The 26,653-nt window shown below is 38.1% G+C and overlaps 2 protein-coding genes across 2 annotated transcripts in view; one reads left to right on the top strand and one right to left on the bottom strand.

The window, feature by feature from the left end:
• The window catches only part of CCDC149 (coiled-coil domain containing 149), a 50,712-nt gene extending 27,960 nt beyond the window's left edge, over positions 1 to 22,752 (top strand). The window contains exons 7-13 of the mRNA XM_079305906.1: positions 124 to 196; positions 1,497 to 1,581; positions 2,806 to 2,950; positions 8,902 to 8,978; positions 13,983 to 14,090; positions 18,671 to 19,255; positions 19,877 to 22,752. Coding sequence (XP_079162032.1) covers positions 124 to 196; positions 1,497 to 1,581; positions 2,806 to 2,950; positions 8,902 to 8,978; positions 13,983 to 14,090; positions 18,671 to 19,254 — 1,072 coding nt within the window. The 3' untranslated portion in view covers position 19,255; positions 19,877 to 22,752. The remainder of the gene's footprint in view (positions 1 to 123; positions 197 to 1,496; positions 1,582 to 2,805; positions 2,951 to 8,901; positions 8,979 to 13,982; positions 14,091 to 18,670; positions 19,256 to 19,876) is intronic.
• A 688-nt stretch (positions 22,753 to 23,440) lies between these two features.
• On the bottom strand, positions 23,441 to 24,867 carry SOD3 (superoxide dismutase 3). Its single transcript, XM_079307150.1, has 2 exons — positions 24,735 to 24,867; positions 23,441 to 24,358 (listed from the first exon to the last, which is right to left on the bottom strand). Exon 2 carries the CDS (start codon positions 24,340 to 24,342, stop codon positions 23,617 to 23,619), a length of 726 nt encoding a protein of 241 aa, XP_079163276.1. The 5' UTR covers positions 24,343 to 24,358; positions 24,735 to 24,867; the 3' UTR covers positions 23,441 to 23,616.
• Positions 24,868 to 26,653: the final 1,786 nt, after the last annotated feature.

Genomic DNA, 26,653 nt, shown 5'->3' with positions numbered 1-26,653 from the left:
CAGAACTGCAGAGGGAAAAGAACTCTCAATGGTCCAAAGAGAGGACATGCCAAATAGTAAAGAAGACTGCTTGAGACAGTGTTTGAAGGTAACGTGAAGTAAAGGATTACATTTCTTTTTCAGGTATCTTCAAGAGAGATTAAAACAACTTCAAGAGGAAGTCAACCTTCTGAAGTCTAGTATTACTAAATATAAGGTAAGATCCTCTCAGTGTATAATCTAAACTGTGCTTTTTTGTTCATGGAAGTTACTATTCATTTTCATGTTAAATGTGTGTGAAGAACAAATTTGTTCTTGCAAGAAAAATCCACCATTGACATTCTGACAATATTAGTGTATACATATTACATGCTCATTCTTCCTTGTAGGCTTCTTAGCTGAGGGTAGTGTAAAGGAATACCTGTAAAAAGTATTTTGAAAAATTATTGAAATGACCTTTTAAAGTTCTGTGGGAGAATCATCACTCTGCTGGGGGGTAGGTGATCAGCCTTCTAGACAGCTGGTAGGGGAAAAACAGCAGGTCATGCAGTGGTGAATGACTGCAGCTGTGTTGCTGTCACAAAAAGATCTTGTCTCCCTGTTGTCTGTTGGCTGTGCTATTTCTTCATATAACTTAATGGTCACTAAGCTTTCATTGTTCTTCTTTTCCTAACTTAAAGTATGTGCTGTTTTACATACATTCAGGACTGATTTTTGCCCTTCCCAGAAGCTATGCACTCTTATTTCCTTTTGCAAGTGATTTTGGGGAGTGGGAGGGGAGGACTGCTTGTCAGACCATGAGAAGAGTAATCTTAGGATTGTCAGTAGGATTTCTTCATTTAGGTCACTATAAAGTAGTCACAGCCCTGATCATTTTTTGTGCATGAGCGAAGCTTCTCAAACTACCAACCTCATTTCAGTGTCTGTTCACACTTGCTTGGGTCTCTTGGAATATGAGTTAATTTATTGGTGAGAACAGAGATCTTGGTGGTCTGGTGAGTTTCATAGAACTGTAATTGAAAGAGTTAGACTTCTGTAGCAGGACCATTCTGCTTCTAATTCCTGAAAGACAGTATTCAGTACTAAAAGGGCTTCTAGATACTCTGGTAGAGGAGTTGGAACTTCGCCTTGGAAACCTATCCAGAGAAATTCTGGGAAAAATCTGCTTTTGTTTCCAGCTGTTGTTGTTGTCTACAGGATACTGCAGTATCTTCACTGGCAGTCAGCAGATTATTAAAAAATAGGCAAGTCTTAAATATACATTGCAGTGAGTGGGTGAGAGAGACTGCAGTAAAGTGATTATGATGAGACAGATGAGTCTTTATAATATTACAAAGACTTTAGGCGGGAGAATAATAATATTTTAAAGTTACACCCCCATAACTTACCATGGGTGTAAGGTCCAGGCCTTGCAGTGTTGCTCTGAGACCAAAATACAGAATTCCAGATTCTTTATCCCTAATGACAGGATTTGTTGGCTACTGTTTTTCTAAATAAGATATTTGTTGTTTCCCTAGAATGCACTAGAAAGACGAAAAAATTCAAAGACTCATAGTAGATCCAGTAGCAGTGCTCTGACTGGAGTCCTTTCTGCAAAGCAAGGTATTGCATAAATGCAGCATGGTGTTGCATATCTCATTGAATTCCTATAATCTAACCTCTTAATTTTAGTAACCCTTTCCTTATCCACCAAACCCAAAGCTCTCTTCTTGTTCCCTGTTTATTACTTTGTACTAATTCTGTTCTCAGTTGACTTGACAACATAAAATTTGCCTCTGGATTACTGCTTCTTTTTTTTGTTAATTTTTTTGCCATTCATTCTCTCCCCCATTAGTTTTATCAAATATTTCTTTACTCTCTAGACCCTGACAAATAATTTCTTTATTCATCTCTTTGCTCTGCTAACAATGGCAGTCACAGTTTGCATTCCAATGAAAAATAGACTGGGTGGTAGAGGAGGGGCACTAAGTCAGGTTTTCTGCTACTGTTTTTGGAAGCTTTTGCATTCAGATGTTTTACAAGAAATCTTTGTGTCCCATGTTTGCTCATGGGTAGCAAAACAGAAAAATCTCTTTTCCCTGTTTCAAAGAAAATATCAAGATTAGGAAAGGAAGGAGTGAGAAAATTATGTGAAGCAAACAGTGTAGCTTGCCACCCTACTGTTTAAATGTAGATATATTTATACACACACATGAGATCAGTAGTAAGTGTCATGGTAAGTCAAAACTAATTTTTCTGGTTTTGACTTCTCTTTTTTACTCTTCTCCATCTACTTGCATACCTGTATATAAATTCATGTAAAGAAGCAGAGCCAGATTCTAGTTACAGATTTTAATGATTTTAACCTAGTGAACGTCCTGATTTGGGTTAAAGGTACAGACTTCATGTTGCAGAGGAAGAGTTCATGGGTGATTGTATTTTCACACCAGTCTTAAATGATCTGTAGGATATAATGGTTCAAAAAATGAATACAAAACCTTCCTTGGAGGTTTTGGGTCTAGTGACCAGTTTTTTACTAATTTGTAGAAGAATGATTTTGTATACTTCTGAACACAAAGAATTTTCCAAAAGCAGAATTGATTTATGTAAGATGTGTCTGCCTATACCTGTTTTGGCTATTACTGTGAATAACAATCAACTTGGAAAGCCACCTATTTATGCCAGCTAGAAATTACAGTTCTCATCTCTTCACTTTGTTTTTTAATTGAAGGAAAAATATATGTATTCATTTAAGTAATCAAAGTAGTTCCTTAATGCTGAGTAAATGTTTGTGTTGCATCTCTGTGCATGAGAAGCCCAAACTCATTTGTGTTTTTAACATTATAGTCCAAGAGTTGTTGTCGGAAGATCATGGATGTAGTCTGCCAGCCACACCACAATCCATTTCAGATCTCAAATCACTGGCCACTGCATTACTGGAAACCATCCATGAAAAAAACATGGTCATACAACACCAAAGACAAACCAACAAGTAGGTGGCATGACTTCTAAGTAAAATATCAAGCTATGAGAAAGTTAGTTTGGGGAAATATTAAGGGAAATGGGAAGGAAGATTCATTTTCACAGAAAATTCATCGTCATGGTTGTTTGGTGGATTCTTTAGATTTTAAGACCAGATTTGTAATTTGAGGAAACTTATATTGTCATCTTAAATTCTGGGTACCAAGACCTGTCTGCCTCTGCTAGGCAAGGGTTGGTTTGCTGCTCAGTGGCCTGTGTCATACAGATAGTACCTGTTGCTCCTGTAGTTACTTTGCTAAAAGTTGAAGGAGATAGACACAAATGTATTGCTACTATATGAGTTTTTTATAAAATCTGATCTGAACTTTAAAGGAGAATTTGTTTACTCTTAGCTGTTCTGCTCATCATTAGAATTCTTCATGGCTTACAAAGAAGCAACATTACAGTAGAAAATAAAAAATTTGGACACATTTTGTGACATTCTGATGTTATTGTCCCTATACAGTGTATAAAAATTAAAGCTAGGAAGTGTTCCTTGATTTTGTACTCAATTTCACCCCCTGTCTTTTTTTGTTGCGGGTTTTTTGTTTTGTTTTGTTTTTTTAACCCTGAGTCACCACTGGTAATCAGAGGTTATTCAGGCTTCTCAAAGCAGATCAGGACCAGATGCCAGCAACAACCAGACATCTTTCCTGAAAGGAATTAGTACTGAAGTAAACTTCATTACACTAGAATGGATGATTCACTTTGAAAATTGATAACTTAGATACTAGGCAGACTCCATGGCATAATTCTGAGTCATGTGGCAACAGAAGTGGAGGAGCAGTTAATAGCCACTTTTAATACTTTTGAGGCAACAAATGTCTGAGCAGCTAAAGGGCGACTAAAGTGGTGAAAATGTATATATCTAACTATCTATCTATATATCTAGTCCGTATCTAACTGATGGCAGCTCAGTCAATTCTTGTCCTGTGATGCAAGAGGAGTTGCTGCACAGAGCAGTGCTAAGGGCTAACACCTGCTTATTTCCTTCTTAGTGCTAATGTAAGGAATCTAGAGAACAATTTTGTTGTTCCAGGTGTAACCAATCCTTGCCTTTTACATCCTGATATTGTATCACTACCCAGTGGGGGTTTTTTCCTAATTTTTCTTTTTTTGCAAAGTTCTTTCTTAGTTATGTATTTCTCTTTGGTGATATGCGGTCTATTGCATCTCTCAAATATCACTGCAATGACTGTTTTCTGATACTACTCTTTCTGCTTTCAGCTACTGAATATAGGTTATCTTGAGATAACCCACACAAGGAGATACAATTCTTATGTCTGTGTGCCCAGCTGGTCACATATAACCATCAGAGTAGAGATTGAATATATGCAAAAGCTGCTGTTCTATGGCCAACAGAAGATCAGGTCTTAGAGAGAAGTGACAGTTCATATTCATCCAGGGTCAGGAGTGTTCTCAGAACTGTAGTGTTACATTCAGTCCATGGTGGTTCAGAGGAAAAAAAAAGAAAGGTAAGTCCTGACCAAGTTGAGTGAAGAGCCTCAGAAACACTCTTATGTAGTATTCTCATTCTTTTTGTCACTTTTGGCTTTAGGTGGATTAAAGAAGCTATTAAAGAGCTAGGAGGAATGGGAACCAGTAAAAGTGGAAATACCTAAGACATAGAAATTTAATGTGAAAAAGGGAATTGCAGGTAGGAAAAATTGCATCAAGGAAAAACATCCTTTATTTGAGATGCAAATAAATGAGGGCACTTATTTGCCATGTAAAAAGTTAAAGGTCTGCTGGCTTGTGAAAATGGGAAAGAAACTGCCCACCTGTTGGATAAGGTTAGCTGTGTTAGTCAGTGCACAAGTTAAATGGACAGGTTCCTAAACTGGTACTAATAGAAGATGCACTCTTTTGTTAAAGACATTTCTCCATTCAAAATAGAAAGTTGAGAAGGATGTGAGGCTAGAGAGAATTGTAGTGACAAAAAGTTTTACATAAATTACAAAAAATGTAGCAGTCTTACCCTGTGCAGAGAGCATGGTTGGAGGACACATTTACTCTTTCAGATTGTTTGAAGAAAGTGAGATTTTTTGGTAACGAACACGAGATTTTGGGGCAGTTGTTTCATTTCATGGAGGAAATTCAGCATTTGATATTTGATGGGTGAATGACCTAGTAGTGGTTCTCTCACTATCAGTAAATGAGATTTTTCAGACAATATGAACTTACTTTCTACATACAGTTAACCTACTCTAAGGTCTAGACCTCTTTGATAGCTTGGCTCTATAAATTTATAATAGCAGAATGGTGGGTTTGCTTTCTGAATAACTGAAGCAATAACAAGACAATGGATTTTTATTTTTAGTGTAGATTGAAATTTGGATGTTCTGTTGAAGTTTACTTTCTGTTCTTACACTGTTGTTAAAAAAATCCATTGCCACACGGTCTTGGAAAAGACACACTACTATTACTGCCACTCTTCTAAAAATGTGGCATGATAAAAGGAAGTGTGGGAGGATATGCCTGGGAACAAGTAGGCTAAATCTAGCCTTTATTTTTTATCCCCAGTTTTCAGAAAAAAAGAAGTTGTTGGGGAAAAAAAACCAGATTGTTTTTCCAAGGTGGTTGGTAGCTACTAATGCTAAGTTCCAGTAATGTCCTGTGTTTTTCTTCACAAGCCTCTTAGCTTAATTTGAAGAGGCAGTTGTAAATTAATTCTCTACGCAGCAGCGTGTTGCAAGATTAAACAGTTACATAAATGCAAAACCAAATGGTCCTAACTCTGCTTAGCAAATGGATAAACATCCTTTTTTATTCTACCAGCAATAAACCATTTATTAGATGTTCTTTTTAGTGCAATTTGTTCCTGAAATTGCCAGCACTTGTGCAAGCTGGATCAGCGTAAAAGCTGCTCTGGTGGTTAGATATATTGGACTAATTTTAACATTTCTAACTTGGGCAAGTTCAGTCATGTCCAAAATTACAAAAAGGGTTGTGTCAGTCTGTAACTTGAGCACATATTTCCATTCAATGTTTAGAGCCAGATATGGGACTGTGACAGACCTATTTACAGGTATTTAGGGGATGGTACCTCTATGAGGGTGTATGTCTTCTGTAGTAAGATCTAAACTAAAGTGAGATGAAGGGAGCTCAGGTGCTGTAAATTAGCACAGCTCCCTTCAGATCATGGCCACGTATGTTGAAAAGCATGAGAGAGCCAGAAAGAAGCTTCTGAAGTCAGGTGGGAGCATTGCTGCTGTTGCACAAACAACAGTTCCTGTAAAACCTTATCCTGGAGGGAGGTTTATACTAACTCCCCTGTTGCAATAGGCACAGGACCAGAGAACAAAGGAAATAGCTATCAGCACCTGTGTCTGTGAAATGATCCTTCTGTTTTAGTTGAAGGATCTGGTTCACTGTGTCTACAGATGAAAAAAGAGATTAGGGAATTGGGTGCTACCAACCGATGCAGCCCCTTTAAAAATACCCACCCCAGTAGATACCCAGGCCAGCACAGCTCAGTCTTCCCACAGCATGTATGGAGGTGGCAAGTTATCTGGAGGTCTCAGGGGGAAGGAAGAAATGTGATAAACCATATTGTGTTCAGAATAGCTTACACATTTATCTTTCAAAAATTTATTGCTCTAAGAACTTGCAGCTTTATTTAGGGTTTATTTCTCCCATACCTGTCTTGGGATAATGGGTTTTTTTAAGCAAACTAGAACGATACTCATCACTGAATGTATTTTGCTCTCTTCCTGAATGAAAGGAGTGGGGTTTAATGCTGTTGCCAAGCATTGTTCTGAGACACAAAATGATCTTTCTATATCAGAACCTGCAACAAAGCTTAAAAAAACCTCGGTTCCTCTTCTGAGGATTCAGTAGGTATTACCAGGTTATATTGTCTCCAAAACCATTAGAAATAGTGTGGTACAGCTGATAAATAAATTTTAAAATTTAAGAGAAGCAAGAGAAAAGTGACTTTGCTGTTGTTACCTGAATAACAAGAGCAGTAGCAATAACTTATTGCAGAGGGCTGAATTTCCTTCTGTTAAGGTATGGCTAGCTGGCAGGGAGGGCAACATCCTTCCCCTGTTTTCTGCCCTGGAACTAGTGGTGAACTGACAAAAATAGTAAAGATTAGAAGTGCTAAACTTCTGACTCCTTTGTGGTGACAATCATTGGCCAAATCAACATTGTTTTGTCAGCTCTCTGACAGAAGTAACATGATGTGGAAGAAGCCTTAGATCGTGTCTCTCTGTTCCGTTCTAAGCCTGGGGAATTCCTTGTTCTTTAGCTGACCCTAGGTGAGGCCTTAGGCAGGAAGGTGGGAATGGGCTCCCAGTGTGCAAGGTGGAGTTCCTGAAAGCTGCTCCTTGCCTTTTGCTGTCAGCTGTTGTGTTGTACTGCAGAGCCCAATTGCTGGATGTCAGGATTATGAAAATGGTGTTATTAAGGCTGAGTTTCTCATACCAGATGGAAGCATTCTGAAAGTGAAGTCTAGACTTAAATAATTTTGCATTTAATTGGAGAAGACAGTAGTAGATCCATCATAACCTTTTTAAACTACTGAAATACTGGGTTTCGATGGGGAAATAAACATAACTGCTTTGTCTTTTCTCCTCTGCTTTTGAATGTGACGGACTGTTCTTTTTAGTTGACACACCCCTGTACCTCTCAGTGCTTTCTTTGATGTTTGTTGCAAGCTTCCTCTTTCTGTTTTACATTCTGTCTCTCATCTTGATATTTTTGTAATCTTTAAAATACTTACAGTCTTTTATGGTGTCGTTGCAAAGCCCTCACAGTAGAGATTTCAAAAATACTTAGTCCTTGTTAATAAATTTTTCTAGCCCGTTTGATATTTTCTGGGTGTGCTGTTCTTCATGTCCTTCCAGAATCTGCCATCTTGTCAGTAATGACTTTCCCAGTGTGCTCAAATGTCTGCACATAAAGCCCTTGCTGAGGAGTTCTCAGTGCAGTATTACACAGCTCTGGTATGCACAGGAAGATACTATTGCCTTGCTGGGCTGGGATATGCTGCTTCTCAGCATTCAGTTCAAATCTAACTGACTTACCCTGTTGCTGTAATTTGATGAATAAAACTTACTGTCCATAATCTCTGCTGTCATGTTTAGAATTGCTGCCTTGTCTAGGTTTCTCAGTCTAGTGAGTATTGTTTGGGATTTATTTAATGATTTTGACTCTAGCAGACTTGCTGTGCCTGTGAAACACTTGCAAAAATTCATTGGAGAAACGAGCCTTCTTTGCAAGATAGAAATCTCTCATTTGATCTGGGGAGAGAATTAAGACTAAGAGTTAAATCCTGCAGGAGAGCTAACTGCAAATAGTATTTGTGTATGAAGTCAGATACAAAAGAAGACATGACCCGAGAAATACAGTGAATACTGAGTGGGTGATAAAGGCACTAAAGAGCTTGAAGGTTTTTAGTAAAATAGAAAGCAGTTCAATGCTTAAAAAAAAAAGGTGTAATAGAAAAAATATTCCTTGCCATTTTAAGCAATCTTAGTGATAGAGAGAACTCCCTGAATAAAGGACTAACAAAAGTTTTGTCTTGGAACTTCAAAGTCACTCTAGATGCTGTCTTGAATTTTCCGTATTTTGTCTGCGTAGCTTTTGCCTTCTGGTTTTAGCTGTAAAGCAAATAAAGTGATATTTGCAGGCAAGAAGATAGAAATATTGTGAGTTGCTTTTCTTTTCCTTTACTGCAAAGATTGAATGCCCAGTACATCCTAGGCCTTTTGCTTTATTAAAAGCATGGTATAGATTAGACAAATATATTTAATTTTCTTTTAACTGTGGGAGAGGTTGTCCATTGCTGTTAGTGAAAAGAGATAACTGTACACAGGTTTACTGCATTAGTTAAGTAGCAATTTAAAAATTAATCTGTAGTCATATAAGTAATTGGGCTTTGGTTACCTTGGTATAACAACTATTCTTGTTCCAAAGAATTCTAGGTAATCGAGTGGCAGAACTAGAAAAGAAATTAAGAACCTTGGAAATCGCTGGTTTGTGGAGTCTTCCAGGTTAGTAAAATTTCAAGCAAATAGCTTGCATTATTTAATTTTCATGGTATGTTGCACTTAAGAGAAGTTTGGCCATAATTTTTTAAAATGACAGTTATTTTGTGAATGTCCTGTTCAGCACATTTACAAAACTAGGAATGTCTAATAAATATTAAGTGGGAAGCAAAAATCAGTAGACTTTGTAAACTCTTAAGTCAAATATGTGTTGAAAATAACATGAAAAGTGCTAAAAAAAGGTTTAAATATTGAAGTAATCAAATTCTTCCCACAGACAGCAGGTAAAAAAAAAGTGAACTATTTTTTTTAAACATTGCATAAAATGATGCACAGGTCATTATGTTTTTCAACCAATTTTATTTATTAATTTTGAACTTCTTGTAACCATGGATTTTTTTTTTTTTTTGCTGTTTTTAAATGCTTTTCTGCAGAATCATAAACTCCTAGAAATTGGAAATGTAAATAGTCCTAAATTTTCTAGTCCATCTCTCCAGAACAGGCTTATTCCCTATAGTGCCTTAAGTATTGTATTTGGTTTTAAATTACTCAAGTAATGGGAGATTAATCTGCTTCCTAATAGACATTGTTGTTAGGAAAATGTGCAACATTTAATTTACATTTACTTTTTTGCTTGTTTTTTTCCCATTGCACCTAATTGTGTCTTCTGTAACCACTGTAAATCATGCTACTTTGTTGGTGGTGTTTGCATCATTAGGCATTGTTGTTTACAGATTCTTATCAGTGCTAGTAAGAGTGGGAAAGAGTGGGCTTCTGGTTTTTTGGCTCTGCTTTTTCTACCTAACCTGTACATCTAGAAAAAAACATCTGACAGAGCTGAAGAGCCATTGTAACAATAATAAATCTGTGCTGTTCAGCTGTTTGGGCTGATGTGTATTTCCACTTCAGCTTGCCTGTTTGGGTTTTCCGGAGCTAGAGGTCCAAATCTGTTTCCATGGATTTCTCCACAGTTAGTCACTAACATGTGTAGTGTGCATTTGTGCCTCCCCACATTCTCCAAGAGATGAAGGTGCAATGTTTGTCTAAGACCTTGCTAATGCAGTTTAGTACATTGCTACAAACACATCTCTCAAACTCACCAGCTCAAGGTACTGTAGGAGTTTGTTTTGTTTAGTTTTTCGAAACTACAGTTCCATGAATTTTTTACACTAATACATGCAGTACTTCTCATATTTGCAAAATGTATTTTGAAAAATGGAAGTGGGAACTTCTTACGCTGTATTGATCTCTGTAGGTAAAGTATCGAATTACTGTTTATACAATAACAACTGTCTCTTTCCTTCCTTTCTTTTGCTGCCTGAAGGCCTGAGCTACAATGTCTCAGTGGGATTTGGGAGTAGGTTCTGCTTAACATATTTTTTTAGTAACTGATCCTAGCAGTACGTTAAATATTGTCATTGCATGTAAATAAATCGAAATGTTACCTGAACATTTTTATATCCACCAGATTAGGATGTTCAGTCAAATGAGTTAGATGACCACAGGAGAAATAGAGGCTGCTCTCCATGAAAATTCATTTGTGTTAAGGAAAATACTAAGAGGGGATGATCTTAAATCTTTTTAGAGGATTTTTATACTGGATTGTGAGTTCTGTTGAGCTGCGGTTTTGTTGACTTTTTTGCATGCCTTTTAAATCAGGAGTGCACTTTTCTTTCCAAGTGCACTCTAATCCTGAGATAGTCAAAAAGCGCTTTGCAACACCTGGTGGGTCACCAGTTTTCTTTTCAGAGTGTGTAAAGCTTCTGCTCCATAAAACAGCAGTGTATAACAATTAGTGTGGGAACACAACAATGGATTCTGCAGCTGAGTGTTGGCTTGAGTGAGGAGCAGAACATGGAGAGTATCTCATCTAATCAGTCTTAAATCCAGAGTGAAAAAATATAATTTGGTTGTGAGTGGAATTTTTTGTCATTGGGGAAAAAAAAGCAGCAGATAAAAGCTGATGCTTATTCTAGCACTGAAAGAAATGCACATTACAAATGGCAGGATTTTAATCTGAAGTTAATGTTCCTACTTAGCCATCATTGTTTATATAACATTTGTAACATACACTGTCACCATGATAATAATATCTTCCAAATGCTGTTAATATACTTGAACCTATTGAAGAAAGATTTTGAAAGCCTCTGGTTTTCACACATAGGTGTTATATGTCATAGGTGACATATTTGTCATCTGCTTTTTGAGAAAGTCATAAATGAACCATGGGGAAGCTGATCAACAGGAAGTGCATATTTAATTTTTGAGAAGCTAAAATTTCATTCCCTGCAGAAGTTCTGCCTAGCAGACTTTATATTGCCCTGCTTAGAAAATGGGCTTTAGTTAAATGAATCTCTTGTGAGGCTTGTTGTCATTGCTGAAAAGAAAGCAAGTTTGGGCATAGATGCGGCTTTGATTTTGTTTTTATGATCCTACTTCTCTTAAGAAGGAAGAAGAGAATGTGATGTTCGCAGGAACATTTAATTCTTTACTGTGTCTTAGCTACATTGTGGTTGAAATATACACGCAAATAAGTTAAATGTATTCAATAACATTACACAATAAAACCATCTTATTCTTTTTGCAATCTGATGTCACTAGGCATTCAGATAGGTGATTCTGTATTTTTAAAAATCTATCATTTCCTGAAAATTCCAGATTTCCACTGGAAAAAACCTCTAAGAAAGAGCCAACTATGACTCAGCCTTTTCCTGTGTGGGATGATAAGAGAGTTTCAGTGCTGCCTCTTGCCCTGCAGTAATCAGCTCAGCAGAGGCAGGGTAGAATTAAAGGGCTCTGCAGCTGCTGTGGCTGTAGCCAGTTACAGTGACATAGGGTGCAGCAGAGGTTATAAGAAAATACCCAACCCTGGAGAAGAAAATGAAAAATTTACTATTACTGAAAACTTATATGTATTTTGAGATCTGTATACTTTTCACTATCGTCCTTGAAAAATTCATTAGAGTAACATGAAGGTATATAAGTTATGAAATTGAGCTTACACAGCAGCTAGTTGAAATTCTTTATGTGTAATCCAACTTCAGATTGTGATCCACAGAATGTAGTGCAGCAGTACCTCTGTGTGCCTCCTTCATGAATGGATGTGAATGGCTGTTAATAAATAAATATTCATCAGACTCTTTGGGCCACATCTGTTTTTGAGATGTATGGATACTGAGCTTAGCTTTATTTTCTGTAACCAGGCTGGTTTTCAAAGAAAAATGTGAAAGTAAGTGTGTTTACCATGTAAATGCTGGCTGGAAGTCAAGGAGTATCTTTTGTGGAGCTTGTCATTCAATCTTCAGGAACTTCAGCTCAGGCTTTACTTTTTTTATTAAATAAACTAGAAAGCCTCTCCTTTCTACTTCTCTATTAAAACCTCTATGCATTTTTTTTATTCATCATCTTTTTACTTCCTCCGTTGGATTCTTTTGTATCTTTTGGGATATGTGGTTGCTTCTGACTCTGTGTGAATATCTGTTGGATATTTTCAGATTACAAGTTCCCTATGTGATTTGGTTCTTCCAACATAAAATTCCATCATTGTTATGGGACAGTACATTAATTTAAGAGCTTTTGCATTTTGAAATACTGTTTCGATTTGTTATGCCTTTTTTAATGTTTTTAATTAATTTTTTCTTACAGTGGGAGGGTTGTCCTCTTTGCTGTTAGTTAATGCTATTTTTTATTACTGAGTGTGGCAAAGGCAGAATTCTGATGCATAGTTGACAGGGGGATCAAATTTTGACAAGATCCATGCTTCAAAAGCATTAATTGCATTCATATTGCTGCAGTGTATTGCCCAACATAGCAAGGATATAAAAAGATCATTACTACCTTCAGGATCAAGGTATTTGCAGTGCCCTTAAAAGGAATTAGGGATTGGAGTGGTCCTGTTAGGCTCCATGGGAGCACCTTGACTTTCATTATTCCTTAGCATGCACCAGAACTTTCTCAGAGCTGGATTTATTCCAGCTATCTCTTGACCTGGTGTTCTCTTCAAAGTCTTTGTCTTGGATGGGTGATTAGATTTAGGATGTTGCCTTAAGGTGAAACATACAAACAGATTTAGAGGGGCGAAGTGGTTGTTACATAAATGTCGGTTCTCATGGAGATAAATAGAGCAGGATCTTGCTGCCTCCCCAGCCATTACTTATCAGTTGGCACTTCTTCTGGAGGCCACACAAACACCACGCTTAGCTGATCTTGCACATTTCCTGCCGTTTCCCCTCTGGGTTTAAGGTAGTGTCAGTCACTATAAACGTGAGCATCCTGAATAGTGGAGCACTTCCTAAAGGATCTGCAGGTGCTGCTTTCTGCATTGCTAAAATATGTAAAGACTAAGCATCTACAACAGAGTCCTCAGATGAAGGGTTTCTTGCACTATTTTGTCTGCACAAGAACTGGAAAATTGCCTTTTTCCATTTGGTTTACAACAAAAATGCTTGGAAATGTTTTGGGAATTTTAAGATTAAAATCCCTCCTGTTCCCCAGAAATGTGTACTTGTTTGCTCCCTCATGTCTTAATTATGCAAAGTTTTTAGGGTTTTTTAAAGGAAGCATTGTAGGATAATATATAAATCTGAAATGTAAAGCTACATAATGATGAACCTGGTTGTATCACATGAGACAGAATAATAGAGAGTAAAGAGTCAGTACTGAACATTTGCTGGTAATAGCATGCAAGTGATCCATTACTTTGGTATGATCTGATTATTACTATTTTTAATTGAATTCTAATTGCTAATTCAATTTGCTGCATACAGCACCTGGTCTTTCAAAATCTGGCCTTTACTGGGTACTGCAGATAAAAGCATGCAGCTTTTCTGCCTTTGCCTTGCATATTGTGGCTCTGGTGCAGAGTATTTTTTCCATGCTGTGAAAGGATCATTTGAGATGCTTTTCCTGTTCCGTACTTTTCAATAACACTGTTAAAAATGTGTAGGGCATGTTTGAATATCATTGGTTGTAACTGGTGAAGCAGCAGTTCTGACACTGTGGTTGTTGCAGGTGGGAAGGACACGATAACATTCAGCGACCCAACCCTGCCTGTGATACAGCGGGCCAGGTCACCCTTGTTAGCGTTGGCTGATAAGCCACAGAGAGCTGAAGCACAAGGTGAGCACCTGAAACCTAACAACGTGATGAGAGCTGAGCATTCATTTCTCTCCAAATAAAATGTAATCAATTTTCACACTAGGATAGCAGAAGGCAAAGTTTCAGTGATCACAGAGATTGAATACATCATCCACAAGTAAAACAGATAGATGGTCCCAGTACAAATAGCAAAGAAATGACTGAAAAGTTACTATTGAATGGATTGCATGAGGCTAGGGCTGAGGACTTACACCTCAAAGAATTTTCCTGCCAGATAATGTGACTCTGTGTGAAGTTATTCATGCCGTCTGTATTACAGTTAACTGATTCCTGCACTTTCCCCCTCAGTAAAATGCACAGTAGGAAGCAGTCTGTGGAACTGGTTTAGCACTTTCCTGCATTATGGGTGATATTTGGATGAATGGCTTCCTGATTACACATGGTAAATTGAAATACCCAACTCATTTTCCCAGATAAATTTACTGCTTTTTTCATAGTCTTACATGTGTTTTGTTAAAAATCCTTCACCAATACCAAGCTTTAAGACTCTTCAAAGTCAAGCTTAACTTTATTTGACAGTTGCTGGTAACCTTGATTTGTTTTTCCTTACTTTTTCATAATGTATGGGAGATGGATTATTATATTTGCTTATTGGCATTTGGATAAAGTCTTTAATGGGCATAACATTATGATATGCCCAGATCTTTCTTAGCTAACCATGAAGCATCATAAACAATTTATTTGTTAGTCCTGAAACTAAATAGATTGTGTCTTAATTTTGACTTTATAGTCCATGTCATTATCTGATAAAATGTGACAGTGAGGCTGATGATTTTTTATAATCTTGATCAGCTGATATTTTTGCTAAAAATAAGAAGTGAAATTGTAATGAATAGTTCTCTGGTGAGTAATAATAACTCATAAATATTCATTCTTTCACCTACTTAATTGTTGATTTTTAATTAAATCTGCAGTTACTGAAAGTATTTACTTCGTGGCATTATGCTCTTTTCTTCCCATATGTGTCCTAGGTGAAGCTGGTATTACAATTGTGTTTAGAGGCTGATCAGACAGGCAGTCTGATCTGCCTGTCACATCTCATCAGACCCTCTTGCTGTTGCTTTGTAACACTGCCAAACCTTCTCTCTGGGCTGAAGCTTTCCATGCTGTGTTTTCTTCGTCAGCCGTTGGTTTTTTTAAGACGGCCAAGGAACTTCATTTTGTGTTAAATACTGATGACCACATGGGTTTTTTGGTGGGATTTTTTTGTCTTTTGTATGTTTGAATTTGAGTTTTGGTTGGGTTTGTTGTTGTTGTTGTTGCTTTTGTTTTGTTTGGTTTATTTTGTTTTCAAATATGCAAGCATTTACTGTATCTAGAATTATAGGAATTTGAAATCTATTGAAAAGGTTTCCAGCCTGAGGAAGTAGTCTGAAGTTTCTACCTCATTCTACATGATTCATTTACAAATCTCCTCTGCTAAAAACAAACAAATTATTCTGTTGAACTTACTTTGTGCCACCAGTGCTGGTAAAACACTGTATGCACCATTCCTTTGAGATAAAGTAAACTTAGAGGGAAAAAAAACCTGGAGCAGAGAGGGAAGAAAGACCAAGATCAGGACTCTCAAGTGGTAGGAAGACTAGAGTAGATGGGTTTTGACAGAGTTGACGTAAGTCTGAGTGAGGAGGGACCTGCATGTGGCTGAGCAGAGGTCAGAGCACAGAGGAGAGGAATCAGAATGCTGGCAAGTGAAAGCAAGATGTGACTGAAAAATATTGAAATGTGGATGAGAAATGGGCACAGTGAGTGGAGGGACTGTATAAACAATGGGATATGGAGCAGGAGCAGAAAGGTAGGTAGGGGAAAAGAAGAGGAGAAGAAAGGCCTGGATAGGAAAGGACAGACAAGGGTTAGATCTGTGGCAGTCATGGGAAGAATCAGCTCCCAATAGGTCATCTCCTCCTTTTCTCCTCTCCATCCCATGACCATAATGAGAACCAAGGTTAATCACAGAAATTCTGTCATTAAACTGCAGCAGGTTAAGAAATTGAGTTAAAACAAGTTAAAAACTGTTCTGCCTGTACAAACAGCTTGGGTTTTCCCTTGCCTATGTCCCAATATATCTGATAACCTGCTGTGAGAACTGAGAAAAAAGTTACCTATGTGATAATTAAACTGGGCCAACCTTTTGGTGACATAGATGAGCACATATCTATGACCAGCTGTGCAGGGGACACCATAGTTTCTAGCAGTAAGTGGAACAACAATAGCCTGTTCTGTTGCTCCAGGTGCTTTTTCTGAAGGATGTTTGGGGCTGCCATTTTCTTTTCACACCCTGAAAAGGAAGCTGTGTGTTTTCAGTTGTGGGGCATATCCCTATACTTGGAGTTGTACCACTCCTCTGCAGTCAGCATCTGTGTGGGAATGATACATGGGTACCTTTTGTACTATTCTGCACAGAGAATGACTGCTCTTGAGATTGAGGAACTTGGTGCATACTGCAATTTTATATCTATACTATACGTCTCCAAAATCTGGATGACCTTGGCAACTGGGAGGAGCACAGGAGTGTGCTTATCTGCTGTCATTCACCAGACAAGTGTGCTCTTGGTAAAGTATTACTGAAATTAAAACAAAACCACTCTTATTTTCCTATCCACTGAATGATCAGTTGAGTGAAAACAGTTGATAACCAGAATAGCAATGAAATTCTTACTTTTAGTTACATATTAGACCTCATGTCACATTGGTCAGCTATGGTCTTTTTAAAGAGTACCATGAACATTTGGTGCCTATTTCACCCAAGAAGTCTTAGCTTTTGAACAAACATTTATTCTTCATTGGAACTTTTTACAATGCATCAAGTGTTGCTCTAGCTAGATCCATGGATAGTTAGAGGGCTTTTACAGGCTTTTTTTATCCAGGCTATCTGCTTACCCTGGTCTCATCAAAGCCTCCTTTAATCTGCACTTGTTATCATTGTTTCAGTTCAGCTGAATGGTGGAGGTCTGCAGGATCTACTGTGTGGTTCCTCTGTGAACAGCATACGAAATGTCAGAGTACAATCATATGAATTAAAGCCTGTCTTGTGCCATGAAATCTCACTTTATCCAATGCACAGGATGGACAGTGACATGGGATGGGTTGTGCTTGAGCATCACAGCTGCTAATGAGCAGCTACTTGGGGGCTTTCTGCTCTGTTGTTGAATGCCTTGCCCCTGCTGTACTGCTTGGGTGCTATTTCAGGCATTCCCTAAGAAAACAGTGCTGTTCTTCTGTGAACTTTGCTCTGGTGATTTAGTGCTTTGAGACAATTTATCTTCAGAAGATTGCAGCAGGATGATAGGTTGGTGTTATTCCACTGTAAGAGGGAGGAAACTGAGGCATGCAAAGAGGAAGGTGGAGTCCCTGCTAATCTCGAGTGCTAGTTTGAGGTACATACATTTTGGCTCATTTGGAGCACTTTGATATACAGCACAAGCAGAGCAGTATTGCACATCAAGCTCCTAGTTTTCCAGCTGACTTCTCAGATAATGAGGCTTAGATCCAGTGGGTGATCACCTTTTGAAAGTTAATTTATCGCTGCCTTTTCCACAGACTTAAATTCCAGCTCTTCAGAGTTGCATCCCTAGCTTTGTTGATGGCAGTAAGAGTGTCTGTTCGCTTTGTGCCAACCTTGGTCTCATTCACTCAGTAGCTCCCAAATTCCAAATGAGGCAGGTGTGATAGAGACCATAAGTTGGTCCTCTGCCAGGCAATCCCACCCTTGTGTGAGGCAGGATTCCTGTGAGAGAAAAGGAGTAAATTCTTACATACTAAAAGGTAATGCATCTGCACAAGAGTAATTTTAAGCTCTTCAAGGCAGACTTCTTTTTGGCATTTCCTAATTTTTCTTACTTTACTTTGCAAGCTTATTTTCAGTGGGGCTTCCTGTCCTTTAATGTACACATTAAAGGACACTTTCACAAGGGTGTTTGTTTGCACATTGATTTTTTTCTCTATTTTGACACTTTCTTCAGTGTTTGTCTTTTAGTATAATGTTATACTTAAAACTCTTGTACTGCTGCTTTGTTTTATGCTGTTACCCTAATCAAAATAATCCTTTATGTTACGAGAAATGTTGCAGGACCAATAACAAAACTTCATTAATGGATGAAAGCCTGTTAAAAGCTCCCAATAAATGGGGCTCATGTTAACCCCTGAAACTGATAGTGATGGGGAGATTAATGGTAAACTGTGCCAAAAATTTCCAGAGCTAAGTGCCATGCTTGGAGTTGATATTCCTTCTGGAAAAGTTTTTCTGACCTTGCTGTTCTATAGCATGGAACTGTCTGACTCTTAGAATTGTTGGTATTAGGGAAAGACAGGATCCAAAACAGGGTCAAATCCAGCAAGAAACTTAGTGTTGATTGTTTATTGTTTAAGAAATAGACCTGGGAGGGATAGAGAAGCCCTCTTAAAAATTCTTTACTAAACATAAACATACACAGAGGTAAACATCTCTGTGATCCAGCACTAGTAGTAATATTCTTCAGATCAGATATATAACAAATCCCTCCAACTGACTTGAGTGTCTTGCTGTTCCATTTCTCTTTCAGCTGAACAAAAGGGAGAAGGAGATGAAACTCACACTGTTGCAAGTGAGTCCTTGGCTCCAGAGGGAACAAACTTAAATAACAAAATCCAAAATAAACATTTTTACCCTTCGTTACCCCAGCTACCTTCTGAGGAAGAAGACATAAACAAGCTTGGAAGTCAGATAATTAAACTGACAGTTGCAGAACTGGAAGGAAAAAGAAGAGGCAGTCCTGGGGGGGAGCAAAACGTGGGAGTTGGAGCAGAGCTTAATGATTCATCAGAGGCAGAGTTGCCACTTTCCAGCCCTGATCCATCTGACCCAGCAGATCCCTCAAACTCTGAGAATGAACAAACAGGTGAAACTGAAGCCCTGAAAGACAATGACAAAACCTTAGAGAGAGATTGTGACATTCCTAATGAAAGAGGGGATCAAAATAGCAGTACCATGGATGTGGTGCATACTGAAGATGCTGGAAGGCATGGAGGGCTCTGTGTTAAAACTGCAGACACAAATAACATCTTTGAGGAGCTCTCTGGATCTGAAAACAAGAAACCATCTGATGCTGCTGAAAACCGTGAATATTTGGATAACAGTTTGGCTTGAGGTATGAAATCCAGGCCCTCAAGCTTCTCACTGTAATCCTTGTGCAGTGTCTGTGCTGTTGCAGATAGGATCAGTAAAATACTGTGCTGCGGGGTTGATTATTTTATACTGAATTGTTAATAATTCTTTAAAAGAGATGTTTTTCTGTTAGTTCAGGCTGTAATGTACCAAAACTGTAAATTTCCTAAGGGAGAGAATTAGTGATGAGGTTCAGCCATGTTGGTTTTTCGTAATGATTTGAAGTTTCTATATAGATTGATGTAATTTACATTAGTGTAGTAAAGAGGCCAGTGATAATGATTCATCTTTTTATCACTAGGCTCCTGAAACATGTATGGTCCTAGTGCTGGACTGTATTTTAATGTTGGGAAATGTCTCTCAAGGATGAAGAATTTGGAATGTTAAATTGAGAAGCACTTTAAGGCTGCGAGCTTTTGCATCTTTCTCAGAATGTGTTCTGTTTCTCTTTACATATAGTGACTGTCAGTACATCCTTGGAATAAGATCACTGTTCCTTTAATGGAGGTTTCTGAAAACTATCCTTGCATGTATATAGTTCTCTCATTACCTTTATATCTTTTTATTTTGTCAATTGTACAAAATTTTTCCTTTCCTCCCTCAGCTCACCTCATGAAAATGAAGCAAGTTACTTCACCAGATACTGAGAGCCCAATTTAACGAAGCTCTGAAGGAAATATCATGAGAGAAGCCAGAAGTCTTACTGTGAGAAACAGCAATGCTGTTCTAAAGCAAAGAAAACAGCACAAGAACCAGTGATGTCCTGTCCAGCTACTTGGCTGTCAGTTTCTGGAATTGCATTCCTCTACTTACAGGAGCTGGAACAGGCCCTTGGGCTTAGTTAAGGGATGATAGGTTTCAGTCTACTCCATCTGTGCTCTCCTTTCTAAAGGAATTTTGTGTCTTTTTAATTTTCTTATTACTTGGAATTAAGGATAACTCTTCCTTTCCTCCTCATTTCACCAGTCTGTGGTATGATTGAAGGATTATTTGCATTGTTGCCACTTTTTTAAACTTCTTCTCTTGAAGAGGTTTAGTCACAGAAAAACATTCCTATAATAACTGGGGCAAAAGGGGGCTGCTGTGTCATTCCCTATCTTGGTCCTGATGCTGGAGCTGTGCCACTGCTTCTAGGAAGGCAGCAACGAGGGAATACTTAATGTTGAAGTTAGCAGCTGCTGGGGAAGGGGAGGCAGGTCTTTCCTCTCCTGTTTGTAGCATAAGGAATAGTCTCTCTGCAGCTGTGGAGCTTCTATGGGCCAGCAGCCGTCAAGGCAATTTTTCTGCTGGCTTGGGACCTAATTGTCTGTAAATGTTCATTTCTCACTCCTAGAACTTGAAACCAATCAGAGAGAATTAAAGCAAATTTAATAAAATACTACTAATAAAAAGAAAATCCCTCCCAGACTGAGTACTTATTTGACAAATAACTGCCAGCTGCAAGTTTTTACAGCCCACTTGTCAGCTGCTGAATAAAGAGAGTTTATATTAGCAGTACTGACAAACTCTTCTGTATGTGTAAGATGAGCTAGCAGGTGCTGCCATAATCAAGGTGTCAGAGCCCATGAATGGTTTGTATTCAGCAGAAGAAAGGCTGTATGTAAATTATTACATATAAATATAAGGAGTGATAGTCAGAAGGTGAAAAATGTGGCTTGTCTCTGTTCTCATGTGTTTTCCCTAGCAGGTGCATTTGTGTAACCCTTTCAGTGTCTGTCTGCAGGATGTAAAGCCATACTTACAGTGCTCCTCAAATATGTGTACTTTGTCTTTAAGGATAATTGGACATTGCAACATTCCACTGATGTTAAGCTGCAGTCCTTAGGAACAAAAGTTATATAAATAGTTAAGTGTATTAGGGACATGAAGCAGTAAAAAGTTTTTATTTTGGTATTTTGCTAACCAGTAAAATTCCTCATTACCTTAAAAAACCCAAGAGTTTAAGAGTTCGAAAGAGTGTTAAGCTGTTCTTAGTAATTGTAACTGACTGCATTACTGACTCATTTTTGTGACAGTCAGAAGAAAAATAGCTGTAAAAACTAAAATCTCCAGGAGAATGTGCAGGATTTTTTCCTCTAATGCCTGAATGTCACATGAAGCAGCATTTTGTATTTTTTCCATCTTTCACAGACTGATCCTGCACAGAGCTAAATATCAATGCAGTCAGAACTGAGGCAAGCAAATAAGAAGGTCAAGATTTCATGTATTGAGCTTGGAAATGTTGAGGGTCTTTTACTGTTTCCCTGTCCTGTGTCTTTCCTGACTGGGAGGTGTAAGAATGAGCTTTGTGCTCACAGTCCCTTAAGACCCAGTTAATGCTATTAGTTAATGAAGAGCTGGTGTAATGTTGAAGCAGTGCTGGATCAACAGCTTTTTAGTGCCTCATTTGCTGATTATTTTCAGTATGTCTTCTCTGTGAGAGCATACTGAAACACAACCCAACAATAGGGCATCTTGGTAATAGTCCTCACACCATTCTCCCTTAGATGCCATTTCTAAATCTTTGCAATCACTAAATTCCAGTAAGATACATAGATCTCTTAAAACCTCATTTCCTGTGTGATGCCACTGCTGCAATACTGGCTCTCACCTTTCTCTTCCAGCAAATGTGTATTCTAGCTACATTTTTAGCTTTCTCTCAGGAGCACAAGACTTCAAAGCAAGGAGACTTGTAAAAAAAAAAAATTGCTGCTGCACTAGGTGATAAGTAATTAAATATTCTTGTCAGTATCTTCCTCGGGTATTGCTTTAATTGATACTGATTTTTGTGCTATTGTAACAATTGTTTTTTTTCCCTAGTAAATTTAACTTGTGGTTTTTGTGGACTCTACCTTAGATTTGGAAGGGTGGTTTTGTTTTTGTTTTGTTTTTTAAGACCTGTGTTCCCTTTTTCCTCTACTTCAGAAGTGCAGAAACCACAACCAGACATGTTAAGTCTTTTTGGTGTTGGGCTTTGGGGAAGCAAACTGGGAAGGGAATTTTGTGGCAAGAGTATGGAGAAGCTGCATTTCACAAACTGATTTTAAGGAAGTTGTCATACCTAAAGGTGCATTATCTGTGAGAAGGATTTAATTTGAAAGTATGATGATGTGGTTGTTGGAAAAATAATGTTCACTGAATGTAAAATAAGTGCGTGGAAATGAAAGATTAAGAAGCATCTTTTAGAATGCTGCTGCTTTTCTAAGTGAGTCTATTTTTAAGCATATGGGAATTTGTATAATAAAGACAGTGGAATTTCTTTAATCCCTATGAGCTCAGGAATGTATTTCAAAATCTTAACTGAGATTAAGTTGAAAACCTGCTACATTTCTAAAAGATAGCATTTTGTTTACCAGCTTCTGTTTTGTAGTTTGCTTTCTAAATTATGCAGTTTAATTTATTTGCAAACCAGTCTTTTGTTGCTGCTTGGATTAACAGCACAACGTAGTTAAATTATATTAATAAATTTTGTTGTCTTTAATAAAAGCATTTCCTGATATACTTGTTCTACCTGGTTGTTTCCTTTTCTCTTCTTAATATTAGATGCATGATAGCCATGGGTGGTGTGTTAATATTCTGAGTTGTGTTAAATTCAAAAAGTAAAGCCTTATTAAGTGAGAGTTTTAAGTCTGAAAATTATCTTAGTTATTTTTAATTAATTAATTTAATTAATTATCTTTAAATCTTTTCACTGCCACTACTCCCAGCCCAAACTGACTTTGTTCCTATGGTATTGTATGAAGTAACACAGTATTTTTTTGCTCTGAAAATATTATTTCTCTCTGATCTGCTAACTTTATCATAATAGTCTAAGCAGCATTGTAACTTTTTTATATAACTTTGTTACTAACAGGCACAGACTGGAGAATTATACAAGTAGAGCAACATAATGGATATGAAGTTTAACACAGACATTTCTGTACTTTCCTTTATTTCTAGAGGATGTTCCCTACCAAGGTCTTGGAACACAACACCAACACTGTTAACAGTATAGAGACCATTCTGCTTTTCAAGTTGGCACCTAACTAGAGAACAGTGTGTCATGAGAGGCAAATTCTTACTTTTTTCCTTTAGTATCTAAATTGCACAGATTCCTTAGCCCATGCACCCTATCCATCTGGACTCTTGCTCTTCAACTCCCAAACTGCATAAAAGGGAATCTTTTCCCTTCAAGAAAACACTCACAATGTTGAGCTGATGCTGTTTTATTGATGGGCTTACATGAAGGAAGCTCTACAAAAGTGATATGCATTGCATAGAGGAGCAAGCAAATGGGAATCCTTTAGCCATGTATCTTCAGTGGGCAATAGCACAGCCTGAGTTACTTTGTGCTGCCCAGGCTGTAGCTGGCATTTTGGATTTCACCTAAGCCTGGCTGTACATTCTTTTGTTGAGCCCTCTCTTCTTCTTGTCCATAACCTCAGGCAGTTTCTCTTCCCACAAGTTCTTGTTGCTTATCCCAATCACACAGCAAGCCAGACGTTTCCCAGCATTTCCATTTTCCAAACTGGCCTTATTATTGCCCTTGCCCATGTCATCTTCCTGCTCGTGGATCACAACAGACCTGCCCATGATGGAATATGGACCAAAAACCGTGGCAAAGAGGTTTGTTTTGTATTTTCTGATTTTGCCTTCTTTGGGAAGAAAGTTGCCAAAATCTCCTGGGTGACGAGGGTGATTCACTCTGAAGGGGTTGTAGTGTCCCCCTGTAGAATCACAGCCATTACTGAGGTCTCCAAGCTCATGGATGTGTATAGCTCTGCTGGATTGATTGCTATCCAATGGAAACCCATCCAAGTAAAAAATGGCTTCCAGTTTTCCATATGAGTAAAGCTGCCTGAATAAGACCTGTCCAGTCACTTGTGGCTTGTCAGCATCTATTTTGGAGCTGGGCTTCATTTCGCAAGTGGCATAAATCATCCCATCAGTCTCATTACCCCGTGCTACTGGGTAGAGCAGATTCTGCCACAGGTCATTCACTTGTTTCTGTATTTCATGCAATGATTCCTGGAGTGGGTCAGTTTCCTTGTCTGTGGTGACACCAGAGGCAGATAGGGCGAACCCAGTGACCAGAGAAAGAATCAGAAACATCTTGGCAATTTTGAGCCTGCAAAAGATACAGATTAGTATTAGTGGACTGCTAAACCTGTCTAATGTGATGAACTGAAATGATCAGAATGCATATGTGTATTTAAACAAATACAACTGCCACCCCTGACTAAAAGAAATTCTAGTGATTATATATTTTAAATTAAATCTTGATCTCAAAAACCACCTCTATTTCTCTGCAGGAAGCAAGCAAGCAAGCCAAAATGTTTTAAAATCTATTTCTAAGTTTGTATTTTTGTATTGTAGAAAAATAGGCTCTTCTACTTCAAAAAATTCCAGCAAGACAAGTTTGCCAGGAGTTTTTTCTTGGTCCATCTACTTAACCACTAGTTAGGCATTACAAACAAAAAGTAAAAATCCAAGAAGCTGATTACCTTGCAGAACCCCTCAGTAGTATCTCTTCGCCTGTGCTCCCCTAAACCAAGATGTGATCGGACAGAAGGCCAGAGCTGCAGGAAGGTGATGCTTATAGAAACTGCGTGTTTGTGTAGAAATTAGGTAACGCTGCCTCGGGGGAGGAGGGAGAACACTGGGAGGGGAGGGAGGCGGGGACCGAGGGAAGAAGGAAGGGAGGGGAGAAAGTTCTAGGCATTTTTGTTTTGACAGGGTGAGTATCCTTTTCTGGTGACTTTGTTAGTCTGGCTTTCGGTCCTCATCGGCATTTCAGGGAAAAAAAAAAAAAAATAAAAGGCCATGAAACTTTGAAATTAATCTGCCTTTTGGTGACTTCATGCACTCATCTAAAACAAGTGAATTTCAGGAGGCAGGGAGGGGAGAGGAAGGAGCTTTATTAAGGCACAGTTGGGCAGTTTGCACACTTGTGTGCTGGCTGGCTGGAGCTAGTTTGCATTTTTATTTCTTCATTAATCAAAATGGAAGCTGGGTCTTGAGCAAACAAAACAAAAGTTTTGTTGAGGTACGTGTCAGTGATGCCTTTCTGAAGTTTTAGGGTTAGTTAGCATTTGCTCTACTGCTTTACTCGCCAAGATATCTGCTCCACCGCTGTTTTTTTTTTTTTTTTTTTTTTTTTTTTTTCTTTTTTTTTTTTTTTTTGGCGGTGCTTTCTTTCCTAAGAGAGAAGTAAGTGGTACTGAGGCAGTGAAACATCAGACTGAGGTGCTATGCTCAGAAGCTGGCTGGAGCATGGGGAGTTCACATGTGTTTGATCATCCCATGAGTTAAGAAATGCTCTCCTCTCAGGGGCATTGCCCTGCCCACAGCACTTCCCACTGATGTAGCTGAAATGTGGATTTGTCTGTCACAGGGTGAGATTGCTGTGGAGAGAAAAGAGTAGCTCTTATTATTGTGGAACAACTCTCAATGCAAGAAAGCTGCAAAGAAAATCCCTTTTCCCAGTTCACGTCTTCTGCCAGCCGGGTAAAGAATGGGACTGTCAGCTTCTGCAATGGTAAAATTGTGTGTGTTAATCTCACCACTATCATACTCTACATCAGATCCAAGATACTCAGTTATGTGAGAGAGACAATTTTTTTTCTTTATGTATGAGGTAGAGTAGAGCTAAAGGAATGTCAACTACTCAGATCATTAGCCAGGGAAATACAGAATTAACTAACTTCATTTTTTAATATTATTGAATATTATATTATTGAATATATTTTGGATATTGAATGAGTTATTTTAGCTCTGGGTTTCAGTTCCTAATCTGTGAAACAGGACAATTGGTATTTCTTCGGGGTATTTGCAAGTTTTTCAGATCACTGTCCTCCTGGGCACCGTGCAGTGTTCAGTGGGAGCTGAACTCTCAGAGTGCCAGGATTGTCCATCACCCCAAGCCTAATGCTGCCTCCTTTGCAGCTCTTCCAGCTTCAGTCACTGGCAGTCTCTCAGCAGGGAAAAGCCATACTGGCAGTGTGGTGATACTATGAAATTGCTTGGGTTCAAAGCATTTCAAAGTTTATAATCAAGTTTTATAAATAGACACAAAAAATATTCAGCTAAGACTAGCAAATGCAAGGGTTTAAGGAAGCAAACATCCAGTCTAGGTACTATTAGAAAAGTTACTTCTTAGCGGCATAAACCATTTTTAAGGGGTCACAACCAATGGAGGGAAGAAAGGAGCATCATTCTTTGTTTATTCTTTGAGTCCAAAGTAGTGAACTGAATTCAGTAGTAAACTGAATTGAGTTTAATACTTTCACAAGGAATTTCCTGAACCACAATGAGTACTCCAAGAAGAGAATTGTAAACTTTAATTGAATTACAGGGCATTTTGAAATACATACTAGGGACAGAATTTTAGCTGGCTTAAATACAGTAATGTTTCTGACTTCAG

This window comes from Erithacus rubecula, assembly GCF_903797595.1.
Source record: "Erithacus rubecula genome assembly, chromosome: 5".
Taxonomy (NCBI): Eukaryota; Metazoa; Chordata; class Aves; order Passeriformes; family Muscicapidae; genus Erithacus; species Erithacus rubecula.
The sequence above is the reverse complement of the archived record's forward strand: the minus strand, read 5'-3'. Positions and strand labels throughout refer to the sequence as shown.